This window comes from Diabrotica virgifera, chromosome 5, assembly GCF_917563875.1.
Source record: "Diabrotica virgifera virgifera chromosome 5, PGI_DIABVI_V3a".
Taxonomy (NCBI): domain Eukaryota; kingdom Metazoa; phylum Arthropoda; class Insecta; order Coleoptera; family Chrysomelidae; genus Diabrotica; species Diabrotica virgifera.
The window spans coordinates 21,705,842-21,729,229 of NC_065447.1; the positions used below are offsets into that span (position 1 = coordinate 21,705,842).

Here is a 23,388-nt window from a genome sequence, read left to right on the forward strand (position 1 = left end):
AAAAACAGAAGAAAAAATGCGAAGGGATGAAGGTACCAGTAATAAGCGATCCCTTATACACATTGAGTTTGTAGATGATCAAGTAGAGTAGTAGGAGCCTGAAGATCTAAGTTACATAATAAGGAAGCTACAAGAAGAAACTAAAGAAGGCTCGAAATTAATTTCGCAGAAACAGATTTTACCTGTATATCGTTACAAGATGTCCCATCTGAAAAAAATTCGACTCATTTCAGCATTTTTATAAAATTCAATGACTATTGCCAAATATCAGGGAAGACTATTTTGAGAGGTCAACCCTGCATACTACTTGCATTATTTTTTGAAGTTATAACTCTTTAGGCGCGATTGAGTTTGAGGGTGAATTTATATTGATCTGCGCGCATGCGCACACCGACAGTATGGTATTAGTCATTATACGGGCTCTGCTTGGGTGTTGAAATGATCTGTCAATAATAAATAATTGTTCAATATGAAGGTAAACAAATGTATAATATATTAGTTTTATTGTTGTGAGGACAGAAACAAAAAAGTTTATAATTGTAGTGACATTTAAATAGTTTTTAAAAGCAACAGGTACGTAATAATTGTAAATGTATCATAGGTACCTACCTATTTGAACCTACCAAAATACATAGTATGTAATACTTTTATTTACATAATTTGATTACCATCAAAATTTCTATCAATATTCACCTAATATATTGTTTTCTTACTCTATGTTTTGTTGTATTTTTTCAATTCTAAATCATTTCAATTCAAAATCAAAATAATTTAATTTAATTCAAAAATGTCAAAAGCTTAATCCGTTTAGTTAGTCGATCTTCGCACATAATGACACATTGCCTCCGTGGCGAAGCGTTTAAGGCGAATGAACCCCAATGTACCAACCGCGCTGATAGCTGGTTCGAATCACAATAAAAACTTTTATTTTTTTTATTTTTTTTATACATTTTATGATTGTAAGTATATTTATTGTATAATTTTATTTTCAGAAAATACGTATTTAGTTAAAAAAAAATTCCGACAATTAATGTTCAGAAATCATTTGTGGCATTTTTAATGTGTTTGTGTGTTTTATTATTTTATTATTTTAATTTTTGGCACTGTTTTAATAAAAATGTTTGAGAAGTAGTAAGTATAAATTAGTTTAATATTTAAATAAAATATAAATAAAAAGTATATTAATTTCTTATAAATCATATAATAGAAGTATAACTTCTTACGTGCGTACAAAGTACACACACATTCTTTTTTTTTTTTTTAAACAAACTATCTTTCAAGAAGAAAGAAGTTTTCTTACAGGAAAACATATAGCGTTACTATTACAAAGAAGTAAAATAACTTTACTTATATACCTACTTTCTGTATTAAGTCATTTATATTTTCTATCAGATCGTTTTATTTCTTTTTATAAAAAAAATGTAAGGACGATTATCATATGGGTTACATAACTAGGTCACGTTTCTGTAACATTACAGCAATCATATTCTTGTGCTAACAAAGAAAATAAAAGTTAATTAACGAATATACTAACTTCCCCTTGTAATTAATTTAACAGCTGAATCATTCATTATACGATATATTATGTACTTAAAGCAAATTAGAACCCACTTTTTCTGTCATTTAAGACACAACTATGTAGTATATATTTGAATTTCTCATAAAATAGACCAGTAAATGACAATTTGGAGTCTAATAATTGGACGGCCTCAGTGCAAAAGGTAACAAGTAATTTTTCGGATTTTTTTTGATCATGTGATATTCATTGTTTTACCAATGTCTAGCTCTGTGCAAAAAGAAACAAGTCCACTACCACTGAAAGGCTACATTTTTTTTACTTGTAGAATGTAACAAATTAAATATGAAAAATTTAATTTGTGTAAAAGGAAATAAGTGGACTTGTTACCTTCAGGGCAGTATTTGAATTTATCACCATAATCACTGCCTGGTTGACTTGTTTCCAATCAGTGAAAGTACATAGTCATTTTATAATAAATTTAGTATTTTTGTGCCTTAAAGTTGATGAAAAAAAGAAATAGTACCTGAGTAAGTCTGTGTCAATGGTAACAAGTAAGGAAAATATTGTGCATTTTGTAACAAGTCGAAAAATTTAATTAAATTAAAAGTCCAACTATAAAATTTTTTAAAATTCAATAAAAACCACTATTTTGTATTTAGTCCGTTCTTTAACGGCAAAATATTGCAAAACCTCTAAATTTTAAAGAACCGCTTGGATTGGCATGAAATTTGGCATACACATAGCTAATAAGTTAAAGAAAAAAAGCGATATTGTACCGATATGTGCTTTTGCCCTAGGGGTGGTTTTCACCCCCTCTTGGGGGCGAAAAAATATTCGTCCAAAGTAAGTCCGGAAATGGATAAACTGACTAATTTTAAGTAGTAATTTTAGCCTGTAAGAAATTTAAAAAAATGGTGTATATATCACGTCTCTATACCTAGTAGAAGCAGTTATAGCTAATGAAAAATAGGTTCATATTCGTCAAATTCCAAATGGAATACTTTAACGTGAAATAACCAAAAATTAAGCACATTTCGGGGAACACTTATTACAACTTATTTAAAAAAGCTTCATTTTTGTCCTATAAAAAAATTTCTAGCATCAAAAGTAAAGTTACGCTCAAAATAAAGTTAGTCCCTTTTTTTTTTGGTAAAAAAATCGGGAGAGTCGCCCCCTAATTTCCTAATTAGTATCTCAAATGAACTTAATTGTTACGACTTCACAAGTTTTTTGACTCGTGTATGTATTGTTTATATAATCTATAAGTTTCATCGGTTCAAAGTCATTATTTTTGAAAGGGCTGTAATTAAAAGGGGTTGAACAAGTCACTGATCACGAATGTATGCAAATTTAGAAACACCAAATCTTAATCAATTTTTGTTTTTCGAGATTTTTGGTGTCTCTAACAATTTTTAAGTTATTTTGAAAAAAGCATATTTTTCAAAATTAACAATTTTTAAAAATTTTACTTTAAAACCAATTTTTTTTTAAAATAAGCACTTTGAATCAATGAAACTTACAGATCATAAATATAAACACAACATAAGTAAAATAATTTGTGGAGCGGTAAAGATTAATTTCATTTAAGTTTCTAATTAGGGGGTGGTCTTCCCGATTTTTTTTTGTCAAAACAAAAGGGACCAACTTTATTTTGAGCGTAACTTGCTTAAATTGAATGCTAGAAACTTTTTATAAAAACAGAAATAAAGCTTTTTTAAACACTTTAAAAAAGTTATAATGGGTTTTCTACAAAAAGTGCTTAATTTTTTGGATATTTCACGTCGAAATATTCTATTTAAAATTTGTGGAATATGAATGTATTTTTCATTGGCTATAACTCTGGTTCTACAAGGTCCAGACCTAACGTGTACACCATTTCTTTTACTTTTTTACAGGCTATATTTTTGCTAAGAACGTTTTTTTCGACAAAATACTTACTTTTTGAGTTATTTGCGAAAAACCTTCTAAAAATGTGGTTATTTTGTTGAAAAATGAACATATTAACTAGCAAATAACTGGAAAAGTGTTGACTTGGCGAAAAAGCTCTATAGAACAAAAGTTACTTAAAATTAGTGAGTTTACCCATTTCCGGACTTATTTTGGACATTTATTTTTTCACCCCCAAGTGGGGGGTGAAAGTCACCCCCAGGGCAAAAGCACACATCGGCACAATATCACTTTTTTTCTTTGACATGTAAGCTATGCGTATGCCAAATTTCATGTCAAAGCGGTTCTTTAAAATTTAGAGCAAAAACCGTGAAAGAATGTACTAATTGTTTTCTGAAAAAATTTAAAAATATATTCGAAAAAAAACCCAACCTTTTGCACTGAGGCCGTCCAATTTTCCCCGTCACGATGCGCGACGGATTTGCTTGAAAATTTGGATTTAGGTTCCTCCTGCCCTCTACTTCACTTTTGAACTTGAACCCAGGGTTGCTTTTACTTGGGGGTGAAAGCCAAATCTTCTCGGGGGTGAAAAACATAAGTTCAAAATAATAAGTTTATACTTCCACATCCCCTCCATTTTACAAAAATTGGGAAATACCCCCTTCTCGGGGTGTGAAGAAATATACATTCAAAATAAGTCCGGAATTGGATAAACTGACCAATTCTAAGCAACTTTTCTTCCATAGAGTTTTTTTCACTAAGTCAATACTTTTCGAGTTATTTGCGAGGAAAATGTTCATTTTTCAACAAAAAAATTATTTTTTAGACGGTTTTTCGCAAATAACTCAAAAAGTAAATATTTTTTCGAAAAAATGTTGGTAATAAAAATGTAGCTTATAAAAAAACAAAAAAAAAATGATGTATGTATGAAGTCGGTCAACCCAGTAGTAGCAGAGTTGTAGCTCATGAAATGTAGGTTCTTATTCCTCAAATTCCAAATAGAATATTTCAACGTGAAATAACCAAAAAATGAAACACTGTTCATAGAAAAATCATCAAAACTTTTTTAAAGTGTTTAAAAGAGGCTTTATTTTTGTTTATTTTAAAAGTTTCTAGCAACAAAATTAAGCGAGTTACGCTCAAAATAAAGTTGGTTCCTTTTTTGGTAAAAAAAATCGTGAACATTAACTCCTAATTAGCACCCCAAATGAAATTAATCGTTACCGCTTTACAATTTACTTTACTTATGCAATGCTTATATGATCTGTAAGTTTCACCGGTTCAAAGTATTTATTTTTGAAGAAAATTGATTTTAAAGTAGAATAAAAATTTTTAAATTTAAAAAAAAAATTTTATTTCAAAATAGCAAAAAAAGTATTAATGATACGAAAAATCTCAAATAAAGATTAAAAAAAGGTAGGTTTTGCTTTTCTGAATATTTTGGATGTCTTTGTTTTTGTATAAGACAAAAAATTTGTTAAGATATGGCTGTTCAAACTTTGCATACTCGTGATTAGTGACCCGTTCAAGCGCTTTCAACTACAACCCTTTGAAAATAAACACTTTGAACCGGTAAAACTTACAGATCATATAAACAATACATAAGTAAAGTAAATTTTAAAGCCGTGGAAATTAATTTCATTTGGGATGTTAATTAGGGAGTCTTCTTCTTTTTCTTCTTCGTACGACTAGGATTACTTCTGTTTGTCTGCCTCTTATTCTGTTTCAGTTGTTGTTGACTGTACATTGTCTTTCCACCTTTTTGTCCCATTCGGTTTACATGTTCGTTCCAGTTTTTTTTTCTTGTTTTTATCCACCTGTTAATACACACACCGGCAAAATTAGCCGAACACCTTAAAAATGGGACATGTTTGATGTCACGAATTTCCTAAACCAGTGGCCCGATTTGAGTGATTCTTTTAGTATGTTATAGCCTTATTATTTAAGAATATCGTTGTAATAATATTGTTGCTAGACAGCTAAATATCATTTTTTACCGGGTGTAACAATAATACTGTGTTTTTTTCTTAAAGTTTGGAACACCCTGTGGACTATTCTAGCATATATAAAATATTGAAATTAAAACTCAATTATAGCCTTAGGCTTTCTTAACATTTCCTTTTTTGATTCATTTGCTTATGTTGGAAAATAAAAAAGTAATGGGCTTTAACAACTAGCCATGTTTTTGATCGATAAATCCTCATAGTAGGGGAGGAAAGTATGCTAAATTTGCAGTTAGTCGAGCGTTATGGGGACCTATTGGATTGTGAATAGTATGTGCTAAAACCAGAAAAAGGCTAGGTTCAGTTTTCCATATATTGGGGGACTTTTCATTGTTTAATTTATCTTTTCTACAACCACTATTCAAAGTGCACTTTTCTGCACGGTTTTATGTTAGCAAACTTGATATTTTCTCACAGTATAAGATATTTGACATTAGTGTGCAGAAAAGTGACGTTTCTGTGCCGCAAAGTTCTTTTCTGCACAGTTGACTACCTCATTCTGAGTAACGTTATATTCTGTTTACATCCGTGGTTAAACTTTAGACAAATATATAACCTATAAGACAATTATTATATTTAACTATAGCACAGAAACTAAATTATGGATGTTACAACTGTTTTATTTTACAATTTTATTCTTATTAAACATTTTATAATTATCAAATAACCAATAAGGATTTAGCAACCTGTGCAAGAGACGTCGAATGAAGTAGGTTTTGTGTAAATCCGTGACTGCATAAATATAATGTCAATAATGTGTAATAATTGTTTAAATTTAAACAAATTAAGGCAGTGCATTAATTTTTTAACTGATTTCTGTGCAATTTATTTAGGTATAAGGAATTTAAATTGATTAGTAGGTATTAATTAAATACAGTTTAAAATTTATCACATAGGTACCTATTATAATTAATCGTCGCGCGTCGTTTGGAAATTGTGATTTTTATTTTTAGGAAAAACTGTGCTTGTAGAAAAAGTATAGTGTGAAACACGTGCAGAAAGGTAATTTCTCACTCGTTTGAATTGCGGCACTCGCTTGCGCTCGTACCGCAACTTTTCAAACTCGTGAGAAATTAGTACCTTTCTGCACTTGTTGCACAATATACTATTCCATTTGAAACAACCGTTTTTTCCGATTATAGCGCAATCCATCCATAATTCGAAAAAATGTGTCGAATAAAAATTGCTTATTTTTAGGTAAAGAATCTAAATCTGCAATAAAAGTTGGCAGCTCCTATTTAAGATTTTAAATTAAATCCCCCACCCCACCTCCGTGGGGGGACGTGTTTGGTGCCATTCGATAGATTTTTCAAAAATATTGAATACGTGTATTTTGCAGTTTTTTGATCTGATGTTCAGCTAGTTCAGCTGAAATCCACGGGAGGTCGTCATTGTGACATCGCTTACATCGCTTATTAATTTATTTATTTAATGCAGATATGATGGTAGGGGAGTCCAAGCGGGGATTTTTTCAGTTACTCGAGCGCATCAGATTATCACATGGGGAGAAACCTTGTACCCTGTAAATGTACCGATACCATATATTGGTTCTTAACACTGGGGAATTCATTAAGGGGGACCGAGAAAAAAATCTATTCTTAGAAATCTAAAAAATCTATTCGCTTGGGGGGTAAATTGAAAATTTTAAATACGATATTTCGCGAAATGAACATCAGGTCGTAAAACTGCAAAATACACGTATTCAATATTTTTCAAAAATCTATCGAATGGCACCAAACATGTCCCCCACGGAGGTGGGGTGGGAGGTTACTTTAAAATCTTAAATATGAGCCCCCAATTTTTATTGAAGATTTGGATTCTTGACGTAAAAATAAGCAATTTTTATTCGCAACATTTTTTTAAATTATGGATAAATGGCGCTATAATCGGAAAAAAACGATTGTTTCAAATGGAAAATAAATTAAAAAATGAAATGTCCCCCAATATATGGAAAACTTAACTTAACCTTTTTCTGGTTTTAGCACATACTATTCACAATCCAATAGGTCCCCATAACGCTCGAGTAACTGCAAATTTAGCATACTTTCCTCCCCTACTATGAGGATTTGTCGATGAAAAACATGGCTAGTTGTTAAAGCCCATAACCTTTTTGTTTTCCAACATTTAAGAAAGCATAAGGCTATAATAGAGTTTTAATTTCAATATTTTATATATGCTAGAATATTCCACAGGGTGTTCCAAACTTTAAGAAAAAAACACCGTATTATTGTTACACCCGGTATAAAATGATATTTAGCTGTCTAGCAACAATATTATTACAACGATATTCTTAAATAATAAGGCTATAACATACTAAAAGAATCACTCAAATCGGACCACTGGTTTAGGAAATTCGTGACATCAAACATGTCTCATTTTTAAGGTGTTCGACTAATTTTGCCGGTGTGTGTATTTTGAATTTTGCATTGTTCGCGTATACTTCTGTTGCTTTGTCTGTCTCTTAATGGTATGCCCGCTATTGATTTTAATATGTACTTTCATTTCGATATTGTTGATTTGTTGTTTCGTCTTTCTTGTACCGTTCCTTGTCTCCGCTGCATATGTTAGGATTGGTCTTAATGTTGTTTTGTATACTTTCATTTTGCTTTCCGTGATCAGATATTTGTTTCTCCATATGGTTTCTCGGAGGCAAGCACTTTCTGTTGCTACTTTTGCTGCTTGCCTTGTGGTTTCTGTTCAAAATTAGGGAGTGGTTTTCATAATTTTTTTTTACCAAAAAAAGGAACAACGTTATTTTGAGCGTAACTGACTACTTAGTTTTGATGCTAGAAACTTTTATATACAGTGCTCTTTAGATAAAACTATCCACCTTAAATAACTTTTGAAGCACTAATTTTTAGGAATACCGCAGAAAAACGTCAAATAATAATTGAACGGGGAGACATTATGCCATATTTAAGCTTGCCTGGAAAGGCACCCTCTCACCACCCGTACCATCCCTTATTTTTTTTTAATTACTACCACCTTTTTTTATTTGATATTCAGATTCTCCTCATTGTAATGATTTCAAAAATGTATAACACATGATGCTTATAGTGATTAGTTTATGAGAAAAATAAATACAAAAGCAAGAAAAATGGATTGAAAAAATAATTTTTTTAACAATTTTATTACAAACATTAAAATGAACATTTCACTACCAAAAATTTTTACATTGAAATTGTTCAAAATGACTGCCATTCACCTCCATACAATAGTATAGGTATAGGTATAGCTAATAAACCGCAGAAATTCTGAACAATAAATTATTATTGTATACATTTTTCGGAGTGAAATGTTCATTCTAAATTTTTGTAATAAAATTGTCAAAAAAAATTTTTTTTCAATCCAGCTTCTTGCTTTTATATTTATTTTTCTCATAAACTAATCACTATAAGCATAATGTGTTATACATTTTTGAAATCAGTACAACAAGGAGAATCCAAATATCAAATAAAAAAGGTGGTAGTAATTTAAAAAAAATTAAGGGATGGTACGGGGGGTGAGAGAGTGCCTTTCCCAGCACGCTTAAATATTGCATAATGTGTCCCCCTTCAATTATTATTTGACCTATTTTTGCGCTTTTCCTAAAAATCAGTGGTTCAAAAGTTATTTAAGGTTGATAGTTTTATCTGAAGAGCACTGTATATAAAAAAGCTTTTTTAAACATTTTAAAAAAGATTTGATGAGTTTTCTCCGAAAAATGCTAAAATTTTTTTGGTTATTTCACGTTGAAATATTCGATTTGTAATTTAACGAATAAGAACCTACTGGGTGTACAGACTTCATACATACACTATTTTTTTTCCCATAAGAACATTGTCTCGGTAAAATACTTACCTTTTGAGTTATTTCCGAAAAACCGTCTAAAAACGTTTTTTTTTTGTTGAAAAGTGAACATTTTTTATAGCAAATTTCATTTGGTATAAAACAAGAGTTGCTTAGAATTAGGTGGTTTATTCATTTCCAGACTTATTTTGAACGTATGTGTTTTCACTCCCAAGCAAAAGCAACGCTGGGCTTAACCCTCTTTTGCCCAAAGGAAGAAATCGTCAACCCATGATAATTTCGTTTTAGCATTTTCAAAATTATTTCCGCCCCCCCCCCCTCCCATATATACTGCTCAATGTGTGGGGGGGATGTATTTTATGAAAGTATATTGCAAATAAACCAGAAAGTATTAGTGCCTAAAACTTGTGAATAATTAAACTTAAATAACGTAATAATTAAGTAGTCACAATAAGAATAGTTTTCCATAAAAAAATTATTAGAATAGTACTTAACAGTAAATAAACTGAATTTACAGCTTTTGTTTATGGCTTGAACGTGCTTACTCACAGAACAAGAAAATAAATCAACATAACTTAATACTGGCAAATGGTTTAAATCAAACAAAGATAGTCAACTGTATCGTACTGTATAGAGAAAGAACAGCTGATTGTGAAAACCAAAGTTTGAACTATTAAATAGCCCGCAATATTTAAGAAATCAATTATAAAGTCATGTATCTTGTGAGATACATTGGGCAAAAGAGGGAAGTCCAATAATGAAATGAGGGTAAGAGGCACCTAAATACCTAAATCCACACTTTCATGCAATTCGGTGGTGACACAGAAAATTACACGATATCGCCGTATTTCACATTCATTTACTGACCTGTATTGTAGTACATATTTGAATTTCTCATAAAAGTAGATTCACCAACAACTCTTCGCTTATCAAACCATCGCTCACACCAAATATTACTCCACCTGATAAGATAATAGAATACATTATTTGTACTATCAATACGGAAAAACTATCGCGAGTGATATTACAAATGCAGCAGCGGTGCTACCTGTAGAATAATAAAAAAACTGAAATGCAAATTTTGTATTGAGTAATATCGTACACACTTATATTTTGTTGCCCGTCACACCGTTTTGATTCTGCAGTGTTAGTTGTTCCAACTATTTTACACTCGATAGTTTTCAGTTTTCTCATTGTAAACGTGCGGAGTGTTGTGAAAATACAGTTTAGATGTCGAAGGTAGAGTTTTCTTTGTGTTTTCTATTAAAAATTTAAACGTCGCAAACAGTACTGTTTGATATTGTTGTATAATTCAACGTGATGATGTAAGTTGTCAAGTTCGAGGTGAACTACTGTTTGTGTATCAAAAGTAAACAGTAGTATTTGTTTAGTTTCTGATTTTAATGTAAAATTAGTTACCGATTACGAATTATCAGGCTTATTTGCATTATAAAGGGACATTTTTCCTTTTGAGGAAATTTCCTCATTTGTTAAATATACGGAAGAGAAAATGGGCCACCTAAAATTTACGCTTATTTTACTCAGTATTAATTTGTGTGTTGAGTCATTTATACTTTTAGTCTCTCATTCGGTAGTTTTATGGGTAATTGTTGAATCTATATTACATTTTAATTAATAAAAGATTTTGTAATTATCACAATTGCGTATACACCAGGGCCGAAACCTTGGACAATGGTAAAGAGTGAAAAAAAAAACAGTAACAGGATGGAAACCATTTCAAAAAGAAGAAAATATAACAACAATTAAAGGAATAATTAATAGTCTACGGGCGACTTGAGGTCGGGAAGGGGAAAGGGGGTGAATTTTTAAGGGTACAAAACTGTAAATCACGATTCCCGACAACACTATAAGTCCTAAGAAAAAAGTTCAGTAGCAAAGTTGTAGATAATAAAAAGATCTAGAACTTTTGTATTTACACTTTTTTGCATAACCTCTAAATTTATGCGTAAAATTCAAATAACTGAGTTTTTGGTTTTTTATTTTTATCTTTCCCAAAAATTTTTTTCACGAAAGAATAAAAAAATTTATATCCCAAACACACTGCAATTTTTGTATTTAAATATTTATTTTTCCCCCTAATTTGGTTTTAATATAGAAAATGCACCCAAATTTTCAATCGAAAATTCTCAATTTCAAAATATCTTCTTTTTTAAATAAGTCGATTGGCTTTTTATACTTTGAAATCTCTATGTTCTGATGGTGTAAAAAAATATACATTACTATGGCGAATTTTCTCAAAAAAATACAAAAAAAGAAAACACAACTCAAAATCGAAAAGTTTTTTAATCATGTAAAATTTTGAGTTATTTATTAAAATTTACAGTTTAATTACTCGAATAACGTAAGATTCCATGTTACGTTAATAAACTAAAAAACTCGAATCGAAATATACTACTACATAATATTATCAATAAAACAATCAAATAAGTTAATAAAGTTAATACTTTGTAATACATCTAAAATATACAAAAAAATCTACCATTTTTGGAGAAAGGTGTAGGATTTTTTTAAATTATATGTGTAGGTTCCTATTTACTGCTATAAGAAAATTTGTATATCTGAATGACGTATGGACGGGGTTGCTTCATCTGGGATACTTTCATGGGGTGAAAAAATTGCTGTCATCTTTGGGATGTTCCCCTAAAACTCAGAAGGAACTTGATTAAATGAGGTGAAGTATTAATTATTAACCTAGGGGATGAGGGTTCACTCTTCGGGTTTATATCCTACTAGTTGGGGTCTGGGTCTTCTGTGGCTTGTCGGTCTGTTTTCGTCGTAGTTCCTTAAGTTCCTTATACTTTCATTGGGGGAATTTCTTAGTTCTTTGAAGATTCTCTTCGCTTTTGCATTCATTTTATCTAGTATCCTTACCTATTTGGTTTCTCTGTGTAGGAACCTTTCGCATGCATATAAGGGAATATTCACAGCCTCCCTTACATTGTGGTTATTTGCTACTTGAATCTTCTTCCTGTTGGTTTTAGAGGTTTGATATTGCTTGCCTTCTTACCTTCGTTTTTGGGCCTAACTTGCTATTCTTCTTAATCTCTTGCTCTTAGTGATAGCGCTCATGACATGTGGTGTGTAGTTATGTCATTCTTTTGTCCATTAGCACTTCTAAATATTTTGCTTGGTTGCACCAATTTTTCAAGTGATTTAGAGCAGCTTATATGCATCTTCTCACTAGGTTTGGATCCAGAGTATCCAAAGATTCAGACTAGTAACCCGCTGCTATTGCTATGTTATCGGCGTATAGACTGAGAATATGCTCCCTGAGGCACTCCAGCTTTGATCATTCCGACTTCAGATAGGAAGTTTCCTACTAACCCTGAACTTTCTATTGGTTAGGTAGGACAAAAAAATATATGCCATTTCCTTGCTGTATCTAATTTTTCTCATTTTTTTACTAAGCCCTTCATGCCATACTTTGTAAAAAAGGTTTACTGACGTCTATATTGACGTTTACTGACGTCTATGTGCAATAGAATCTTCTGAATATTCTAAAAAATATTTAAAATGTTTGGAGGAAAATCAGAATGTTTAGAAAAAACTGTACTAAAGGAAACACTAATTCTTTCAGGGATCTGCCATCGATGCCAGAAAAGTCTTCATCCAAATTTCTCCTCATTGCCTCGTTGATACCTTCTTTCCATCTGTTTGTTGGTCTCTCCTTTTTCTTTGTGGAACCCAGTTACCAACTGTTCTAACTATTATACCGGGTGTCCACTTATATTTTCCCCCATTTTAACTGCCTATAACTTCTAAACGGTTCAAGATAGAAATATGCGGTTTTCGCTGAAATGTTTTATTTTAGTAAAAGTTTTGTCTGAATGGATTGAATTTTTTATATCGCTTTCAAATACGAAATAAAAAATGGCGGATTTTTGAAAAAAAACTTTGTTGACTTTTTTTTAATGGAACACCCAGTATATTCTTTTGTAGATTGAAATAAAGGTCATTCACCTATCCAGCGATATAAAGTTTTTCAAAATCGGTTGTCAAATCACTGAGTAATTAATTTTTAAAATGAGGGGTGCAACGTGGATATCACATACCTAAATAACATAAGGTTTGTTCCAACACGACCGAGAACCGTCAGGAAACGGTAACGATCCTGCGCAGTAAAGAAAATCCGTTCCAACAAAAATATGATCGTCATCGGATCGTCCTTCCCACTGTTCCAACAAGAATTGTGATCTTTCGGTGACGGTTTCGTGATGATCATTTCAGTAATCGGGCAAATGCATAATGTGCTGGTTGGACTGACTTGAGCACTAGGATTTAATTCTTTAAATTTTTTGAGCCTTTGATCGACTAAAAGCACACAAGCTGTCACCAACAAAAATGACAAATATATGATTACCGTCATGGGACGATAACTGGGCGATACAATTACGAACATGCGCACAACAAACGGTACAAGCAGTTTCGTGACGGTTTTTGGGCCGTCCAAAAGTTCATGTTGGAACAAACCTATATAACTGAGCAAAATGATATTATGTTATGAGATTTCCACATTGCATCTCTCATTTTAAAAATTAATTGCTCAGTCATTTGGCAACCGATTTTAAAATTTTTTATATCGCTGGATAGATAAATGACCGTTTTTTTCAAGAAACAAAAAAATATACTGGGTGTTTTAATAAAAAAAGTCAACAACGTTTTTTTTTTCAAAAATCCGCCATTTTTTATTTAAAAGCAATATAAAAAATGGTCATTTACCTAAAAACTTGAAAAAACGGTCATTTATCTTTAAAATCGGTTGTCAATCGACTAAGCAATTAATTTTTAAAATGAGAGATGCAATGTGGAAATCACATAACTTGCTTAGTTATGTCGTTGACTGATAAATATACTGGAGGTGAATGACCTTTCTTTCAATTTACAAAAGAATATACTGGGGGTTCCATTAAAAAAAAGTCAAAAAAGTTTTTTTTTTCAAAAATCCGCAATTTTTTTTTTCGTATTTGAAAGCGATATAAAAAATTACATCCGCTCAGACAAAACTTTTACTAAAATAAAACATTTCAGTGAAAACCGCATATTTCTATCTTGAGCCGTTTAGAAGTTATAGGCAGTTAAAATGGGGGAAAATATAAGTGGACACCCGGTACAATAATAAGCCGTCAATGTAACCGGATTAACGCTCAAATGTGGATATACTATTGGTTGGATGTCCTTATAATGCCGGAATGGTAAAATGAAAGAAAGAACTGTCAAAGTCCCTTTATTAGACAAATTTCCGATTTTTTTTTATTTTTTATGTAGATTTTTCGACAGTTGCCTGAACCTTGAATAAGATATCGTCTTGTATTTGCTGATAAGAGAGAACGTTTAACAGTAATTTTAAATGTTTAATTTGTTAGCAAAATTTTGTGCAAAACTTTCGGTTTTAAGCCCACTCACTCAATAAGTAAATTTAATACAAAATTGTATAATACATTGTCGTGGTTTGTAGCGATTTGTATATTATTATAATATAATAATAACCTTGTTAACTACGATGATGTCAGTTATGTTTATGGACGTATTATTGATTCTGTACTTTTATGGAAACTAAACTTTTAATTATTTATTGTAGACAGTGTTAATGTTTAGTGGGCGATATAATATACAGGGTGTAACAAAAATACAGGTCATAAATTTATTCACATATTCTGGGACCAAAAATAGTTCGATTGAACCTAACTTACCTTAGTACAAATGTGCACATAAAAAAAGTTACAGCCCTTTGAAGTTACAAAATGAAAATCGATGTTTCCCAATATATCGAAAACTATTACAGCTTTTTTATTGAAAATGGACATGTGGCATTATCATGGCAGTAGCACAGTATAAAGAGGTTCCAACGTCTTTATACTGTGGCAGTAGTATCGTTAACAAAAAATTATAGTGGAATTTGGAAACCCCTCAAAAATTTTATGGGGGTTTTGTTCCTTTAAACTTTTGTATCCAAACTTTTGTATACGTTCCAATTTAATTATTATTATAGTACCATTTTAAACACAATGTTTTAAAAACTTTTTTGCCTCTTAGTACTTTTTCGAAAAATCAGTGTTTATCGAGATATTTTGAATATTTGTCAAATCCACCACATATTTGTATATGGTTAAGTACGATTATGGACACTTGGTAATAATATGAAAGTTTATTTATGATTTGCATTTTTAGGTATATTTTGAACCATATTAAAAAAGAAGCCACATCTCGATAAAAGGTGCCTTATCTAAAAAATACAGAGACAAAAAAGTTTTAAAAAGACTGTGTTTAACTAATGGTACCGCAGTAATAGTTTAATTGGAACGTACACAAACATTTGGGGGGTTTAAAGGCACAACCCCCATAAATTTTGTATGTAAACGTATTAAAAAAGAAGCCGCATCTCGATAAAAACTGCCTTATCGAAAAAATACTAAGAGGCAAAAAAGTTTTGAAAATATTTAATTGAACTAATGGTACCACAATAATAAATTAATTGGCATGTACACAAAATTTTGGGGGGGTTTAAAGGAACAAAACCCCATAAAATTTTTAGGGGGTGCACAAATTTCACTATAATTTTTCTTGTAAGATGTTTCTGCCATAAGAATGCCACATGCCTACTTTTAATCAAAAATCTCTAATAGTTTTCGATATACATAATATTCGAGAAAATCGATTTTCATTTTGTAACTTCAAAGGGCTGTAACTTTTTTTATGTGCATATTTGTACTAAGGTAAGTTAGGTTCATTCGAACTATTTTTGGTCCCAGAATATTTACTTTAATCTATGACCTGTATTTTTGTTACACCCTGTATTATATTATTTATAGTTATACATACTATTAAGAGGAAACAGTAGCGATCAACAGGTAGCAAAAACGCGGTCCAAGATTGTGGCTGTAATTTTGAATATTTTTTCGAGATATTTGGCACACGTATTCGTAATATAATAAAGAATGGCGGTACAGAGCCCAATTTGAAAAATATATTAATATGTGGAAATTACTCTGTAATTAAATACAATATTAAAAAAACGAGTCAGTACCGCCATTAAGAAGAACAAAAAAATTCACTTTCTTCAAATAAACTTTTTTGTCCGATGCCTAGATTTTGTGTCATTTTGGAACTACTAAATTTTTTTATTTCATTAGTAGTTCCAAAATGACACAAAATCTAGGCATCGGATAAAAAAGTTTTTTTGAAGAAAGTGTATTTTTTTGTTCTTCTTAATGGCGGTATAGGCTCGTTTTTTTAATATTGTATTTAATTACAGAGTAATTTCCACGTATTAATATATTTTTCAAATTGGGCTCTGTACCGCCATTCTTTATTATATTACGAATACCTGTGCCAAATATCTCGAAAAAATATTCAAAATTACAGCCACAATCTTGGAACGCGTTTTCGCTACCTGTTGATCGCTACTGTTTCACCTTAACGTAATGTAATTTTTTTAACGTACGCATTAAATACGTTTTTGTGAGGGCCATGTAAAGTATATTACCGCCACAATTGTGTCCTTTTCTAAATAAATACTATTTATACGAGCCCCTTCCCACATCAGTTGACACAACGTAGATTGAAAAGAAAATCAAATTTTAGTGACTAAAAACAAAAATCCAGCATAAACTTTAAAGGTTTTGATTATTTGTACAATATTTTTGGATCTAATTTTAATATTTTTGGATCGGTACTCACCTTACGGCCGCATACCTTCGGAAACAGATAGCGTCTCTTTGCAAATACAATGAAGTCGACTTTACTAAGTAACAAGACATTTACTCAACACACACACTACACATTACACTGTAATCTGATTGCGACTGGCTGAATGATTAATAGCAATGCCATTAAAACATATTATTTTTGGATCTAATTTCAAACTAAAATTGTGGCTTATTCCTAAATCAAATAGTAAATAGTTTGGGATTTTCATAATCATAAAAAATATTCTTTAAAGTAATGAAAACGATTAATTGAGCAGAATAAAAACAAATTAACAAAAATACATAGAATAATATGTAATATTAACAAAAAACAATTATTGAAAGTTTACGACTGAGTGACATACCCTTTATTTTTAATTAAGTACATACATCTAAAATTCTTCAAGGAATAGCTTTTACTAAGTTCTGGAGAAATTTTCTGTGTAAATGACTTCTATATTTCTTGCAAGTTTTGCTTCAATTCGTTGACGGACCTGGCAGGATGTTCAATCGGTTTTCAATTTTTTAGCGCTTTGTTCAAGCGCTTTTTTTATTTCGCGCCACAAAGTTCCTATCGGGGACAAGTCGGGACTGTTAGAAACCAGGGTTGGGCTGTTTTAAAACAAGCTTTTTAAAACAACGTTTTAAAACATGTTTAAAACCACTGGAAAAAAACAGTTGTATTATAAAACACTGTTTTAAAACATAGTTTTTTTTTTCGTTATTGTTTATTTAAACAACATTGTTATAAGACATTTGTGTTTGCTAATTAGCAAAATTGCAAACATAGATTATAGAGTAAGTAGGTGCAATAACAATATTAATGCGAAGTAAAAAGTAAAACTGAAAAAAAGTAACTGACTAAACTTTATTTATGTTCAGGTAGCAAGCTTACTAGTACTTGTAGACAGTGCTGAGTGCTGTAGTAACATTAACTAAACCAATACTCCTAATGAAGTTGAAAGAAAAAGAAAATTAAGAAATTAAGTAAATAATTATTGAATTACAACAGCATCTATTACACAGTCCTACATCCTGCAACTGATATGTGATACAAAAAATAAAAATAACAATGAATGTTCCTTAAAAAAATAAAAACTATAAATAATGAGCTTTTACGGTTAATAATGTAACCTTAAACATTTTTATTTAAATGTTGAAATATTGTTACTAGCTTAGCAGCTTTGTCACTTCCTAACCTATTCCTCAATTTCCAGTGAACTAGACCATATGAAGAAAATAGCCTCTCCACTCCAGCACTGGATGCGACTGCTGAAAATAATTGAGTTGTCAACTGCAACAACTCCGATGAAATAAACTGTTTTTGAGATAGCCACCATGTTAAAGAACTTAAATTGTCTACTGTATTTTTTGCAAACAAATATTGTTTATTAAATGGCGGTGCTAAGGCACTAAATGACAGTATTTCGAGCATCACATTTGGGTGAAAATCCTAAATAAATAACAATGCTCTATCAACTTCCACATCAGTGAGTTTCTGACCTAAGTACTGAGGGTCTAATAAATAAGCTAAATAATGCGCATCTGTTATAGCCATTTGAAAACGTGCTTCTGCTTTATGAAGTTCCAACACGTTGCTACAACCGTTAGGTTGAGCTTCACTTTCACTTTGGAAATAACTCTTGCATGTGCGCGCAGGTCGCGTCTTCGCGGGAATCCCATAGGTGTGCCAGTTGAAGTTTATGGGAATCCCCGTTAGAAATCCAGTGAAGTACGTAATTATTTTAAAACGTTTTTTTTTGTTTGTTTTAAAACAGTGTTTTTTTTTAGATGAAAAAAAACTGATTTAAAACAAAAAACATTGTTTTTAAACAAAAAAAAATGTTTTTTGTTTTTTTTAAACAATTTTTGTGCAACCCTGTTAGAAACCCATTCCAGAAGTGGTAAACCATGGTTTTTAATTCAGTTTAAACTTTTTTTTGATGAATGACAGCCTGCGCTGTCCTGTTGGAAGACAAAATCTTTCGTTGATTTTGTCTGTTTTAAAATAACTGTTCGATAATCGGTAAAAGAGATTCTCGAGAAGATTTAAATATTTGTCATTATTTAAATCCCATCAATAAAATGCAACTTTTCCACACCCTTAGACGACATGGTGCCTCAGACCATGGTAGAAGCAGAAAATTTTACTTTTCGCTTGAGGCAGTCGGGTTGAAAAGTTTCATTTTTCCTGCGAAAAACGCGACTCATACTGTCTCCGACACACACTTCAAATATGGACTTATCACTTCATTGTATTCATCGTGTATATGTTCAAGCTTAATAGTCCAGGGTAATGGTAGGGGAGCAAAGTATGCTAAATGTGCAGTCACTCGAGCGCTTTGGGGACCTATTGGGTTGTGAATATTAGGTCCTAAAACCAAAAAAAGTTAAGTAAAATTTTCCATTTTAGCGGGCGCTTGCCATTTTTTAATTTAATTTTCCATTTCCATTAATCGTTTTTTCCGAATATAGCGCCATCTATCCATAATTCGAAAAAATGTTTCGAATAAAAGTTGCTTATTTTTATGTAGAGAATTCAAATATGCAATAAAAAATGGGGCTCCCATTTAAGATTTTAAAGTAACCCCCCACCCCACCTCCGAGGGGGGTCGCGTTTGGTACCATTCGATATATTTTTCAAAAATATTAAATAAGAGTATTTTGCAGTTTTTCGATCTGATGTTTATTTTGCTAAATATCGCGGGATTTGTATTTAAAATTTAAAATTTACCCCCCACCTCTCTCTGCGAGGGGTCGTGTTTGGTATCTATCGATAGATTTTTGAAAAATATTGAACGTGTAGTTTTTAGTTTTTCGATCTGACGTTCATTTCGCGAAATATTCGCCTTTTTCTTGTGAAACTTTGTGACTCACCAATTCCCTTACGCCCCGCTCAAATCGTCAGATTTTTTAAATATACACTGTTTTGCATGTACTTAACTTACCTTATCTTAATCTGACAATTTCGAGTATTTTAAAGGATAGGTTTCTTTTTTCGGGCCCCCCTAAACGAACTCCCCTGTGTTAAGAGCCAATATATGGCAGAGGTACATCTGCAGGGTACCACGTTTCTCCCCATATGATAATCTGACGCGCTCGAGTAACTGCAAAAATCCCCGCTTGGGCTCCCCTACCATAATAAGGATTTTCTCGGGACACTCAAAGATCCAGGTAGATGACTACTTTTTTAGTTATTGTATACCTATAAGATGAAAACCTACCTGATTCCTGCCTAGAGTTCACGTCCGTTTTTTAATTATTAATAATTTAGTGCAAAAATCGCGATTTTTTCGATTTTTTGCACCCCATTCAAAAGCTAAATAGTTGACATAAAATTACAAAATTTAATTTTTTAGAACATTGAAAAAACTTTAAATTGCCGATTTTTGAAAGTTAAAAAGTTAATTTGTTGCTACGCAAACTGCAAAATAAGTGAAAATCGTTATTTGTTAATAACTTTTACCAAAACTATTTTAGAACTTTAGTGTTTCACCCAAAGTTGGGTATTGGGGTACTTAATAGTCTAAGAGCTAGTGAACCCTCCGACTAACGGTCGTCCTGTAAGGCTAGAAATTTTTCTAGTGATAATTCATAGCACATCAAGGCTAAAAACCATGACCTGGCAGGCCTCAGCGGTGCACGTGTATCTACCAGGTGAATCGAAAAGTGCAAATTTAGGGGGTAAAATAAACTTTCTCCTGTAAGGTTTAAATTCAAGTATGTGTTTGAGTAAGTCATTTAGAAGAAATGTGTACAATGACAGGCGATTCTGAAGAGCATAAGACCTTGCCAGGCGAGGGGAAAAATTAGGGGTTTTTCCTAAAATTATTCTTTTTGCATCGAAAAAATTTTTTTTAGGATTGTTGAATAATTCCAAACAGAAAAGGTCTTTAGTGATTTTTCTCTTAAGTTAATATTTTTTGTTATATAAGCGATTGAAAATTTTGAAAATTGCGAAACTGGCCATTTTTAACCCTAAATCGGACATTTATCTAAAAATTTCAAAGTTTCCAAGGTAGGTAGATATTCTTTAAACATTGATTGATGAAATCGCAAAGAGTTTTTTTAATACAATATCGGAAACGCCTTTGTTTTTTAATTGCTAATCAAGCGGGCGCTACACTGTGGTATAAGTGAGGACGTTTGAGTTGGCATAAATTCATTATCTCGAGAATGGGTAAATTTCAAGAGAAATCCTCAGACAGGTCGATTTTTATTTTTAAATTATGACTTTTTGGCATATATGTAATACTAGTGACGTCATCCATCTGAGCGTGATGACGTAATCGATGATTTTTTTAAATGAGAGTAGGGGTTGTGTGATGGCTCATTTGAAAGGTTATTTAATTCTATATTCACTAATATAAACATTAACATAATTATTTATACAGGGTGTACAAAAAAAAATTTTGTTTAAATTAATTTTGATTAAATTTGACAAATATAGGAGAAATTTTTTTTTGTACACCCTGTATAAACAATAATGTTAATGTTTATTTTAATGAATAGAGAATTAAATAACCTTTCAAATGAGCTATCACACAACCCCTACTCTTATTTAAAAAAATCATCGATTACGTCATCACGCCCAGATGGATGATGTCACTAGTATTATATATATGCCAAAAAGTCCTAATTCAAAAATAAAAATCGGCCTATCTGAGGATGTCTCTTTAAATTTGCCCATTCTCGAGATAATGAATTTATGCAAACTCAAACGTCCTCACTTATACTACAGTGACGCGCCCGCTTGATAAGCAATTAAAAAAACAAAGGGGTTTTCGATATTCTATTGCAAATAACTCTTCGGGATTTTATCAATCAATGTTTAAAGAATATCTACGTACCTTGGCAACATTGAAATTTTTAATTAAATGTCCGGTTTAGGGTTAAAAATGGCCGATTTCGCAATTTTCAAAATTTTCAATCGCTTATATAACAAAAACTGTTAACTTAAGAGAAAAATCACTAAAGACGTTTTCTATTTGGAATATATCAAAAAATCTGAAAAAAATTTTTTCGATGCAAAAAGAATAATTTTAGGAAACACCCCTAATCTTTCCCCTCGCCTGGCAAGGTCTTATGCTCTTCAGAATCGCCTGTCATTGTACACATTTCTTCTAAATGACTGACTCAAACACATACTTAAATTTAAACCATACAGGAGAAAGTTTATTTTCCCCCCTAAATTTGCACTTTTCGATTCACCTGGTAGATACACGTGCACCGATGAGGCCTGCCAGGTCATGGTTTTTAGCCTTAGTGTGCTATGAATTATCACTAGAAAAATTTCTAGCCTTACAGGACGACCGTTAGTCGGATGGTTCACTAGCTCTTAGACTATAACAAACCTTTAAAATTTGAGACCGATCCATTAATTAGTTTAAGAGTTATTCTATTTGTTTATCCCAGAGACCTTTATTTTGCAATAACATAAGACAGAAAATAATGAAGATAGTGCAATTCTGAGTATGCCAAATGAAAGTAGAAGAGTGATAGTATCAAAATGTATTAAAAAAAGATTAAAAATTAATCAATATAATCAAAAATCCTAATGCCAAATTTTTGAAATTTTTTAGTTTATAAACATTTAGAATAACTTTACAAATATTATCCGTAGGAACAATCTTTTTATATACAGGGCCATATTAGCCATGTCTCTTTTTTTAATTCACAGCTAATTTGTTTATAATAATTAAGGAATTTCATTGATGCCATTTTAAATAATGGGATTTGTATTTTTTGTTAAAAATTTTGCATAAACATCGTATCTTCACAGCACCCTCTACGATTTTTCAAATTTGTAGTTCAAACGCTTACTAGGGGGAACCTACGAATCCACCTAGTTAAAATACCGAAAAAGCAATTTCAAACTAATACAATTTTCAGTATCTCCGGATCAACTCAATGGATTTTCATCTTTCTTTTTTTTAATTTGTATGTAATTTCTACGTACATTACAAATATGCAATTTGTTTATAAATTTATTAATTATTAATCAGTCTAATTTGTTTAAACAATACTTGAAAAAATATTTTTTACAAAAACCTGTTTTTTTATTACAGTATCATTTATGATCATACAAAAAGTAAAAAGTTCACTTTAATAAATAAAATATTTTTATTAGATAATTATTTATTTATTAAAGTATACCTTAACTTTTTGTATGATTCATAATGATAGTCTGATTAAAAACATGGATTTTGGGAAAAAAATATTTTTTCAAAAATTGTTTAAACAAATTAAACTTTTTATTAATTAATAAATGTCAAATTGCAAATAGACGCATTACATATTTGTAATGTACAGAAAAATTACATACAAATTAAAAAAGGAAAGATCAAAATATATTCAGCAGATCCCGAGATATAGAAAATGATAGTAGTTTTAAGTTGCCTTTTTTTAGGTTTTGAACTCGTGCATTTGTCGGCTCCCAGCTCCCCCTTCACTTACCACGACTAGTCACCAACTGAACAACATT

The 23,388-nt window shown here is 31.2% G+C and overlaps 1 protein-coding gene across 5 annotated transcripts in view; it reads left to right on the forward strand.

Annotated features, from left to right (window-relative positions):
- Positions 1 to 23,388, forward strand: part of LOC114326911 (coronin-2B) — a 128,256-nt gene that overhangs the window by 52,730 nt on the left and 52,138 nt on the right. The window contains exon 1 of one of the 5 annotated variants that reach the window (XM_050651309.1): positions 10,215 to 10,437. The exons of the other annotated variants lie outside the window; for them this stretch is intronic. Coding sequence (XP_050507266.1) covers positions 10,429 to 10,437 — 9 coding nt within the window. The 5' untranslated portion in view covers positions 10,215 to 10,428. Of the gene's footprint in view, positions 1 to 10,214; positions 10,438 to 23,388 lie in introns of those variants that run through there. 5 annotated transcript variants of the gene reach the window in all.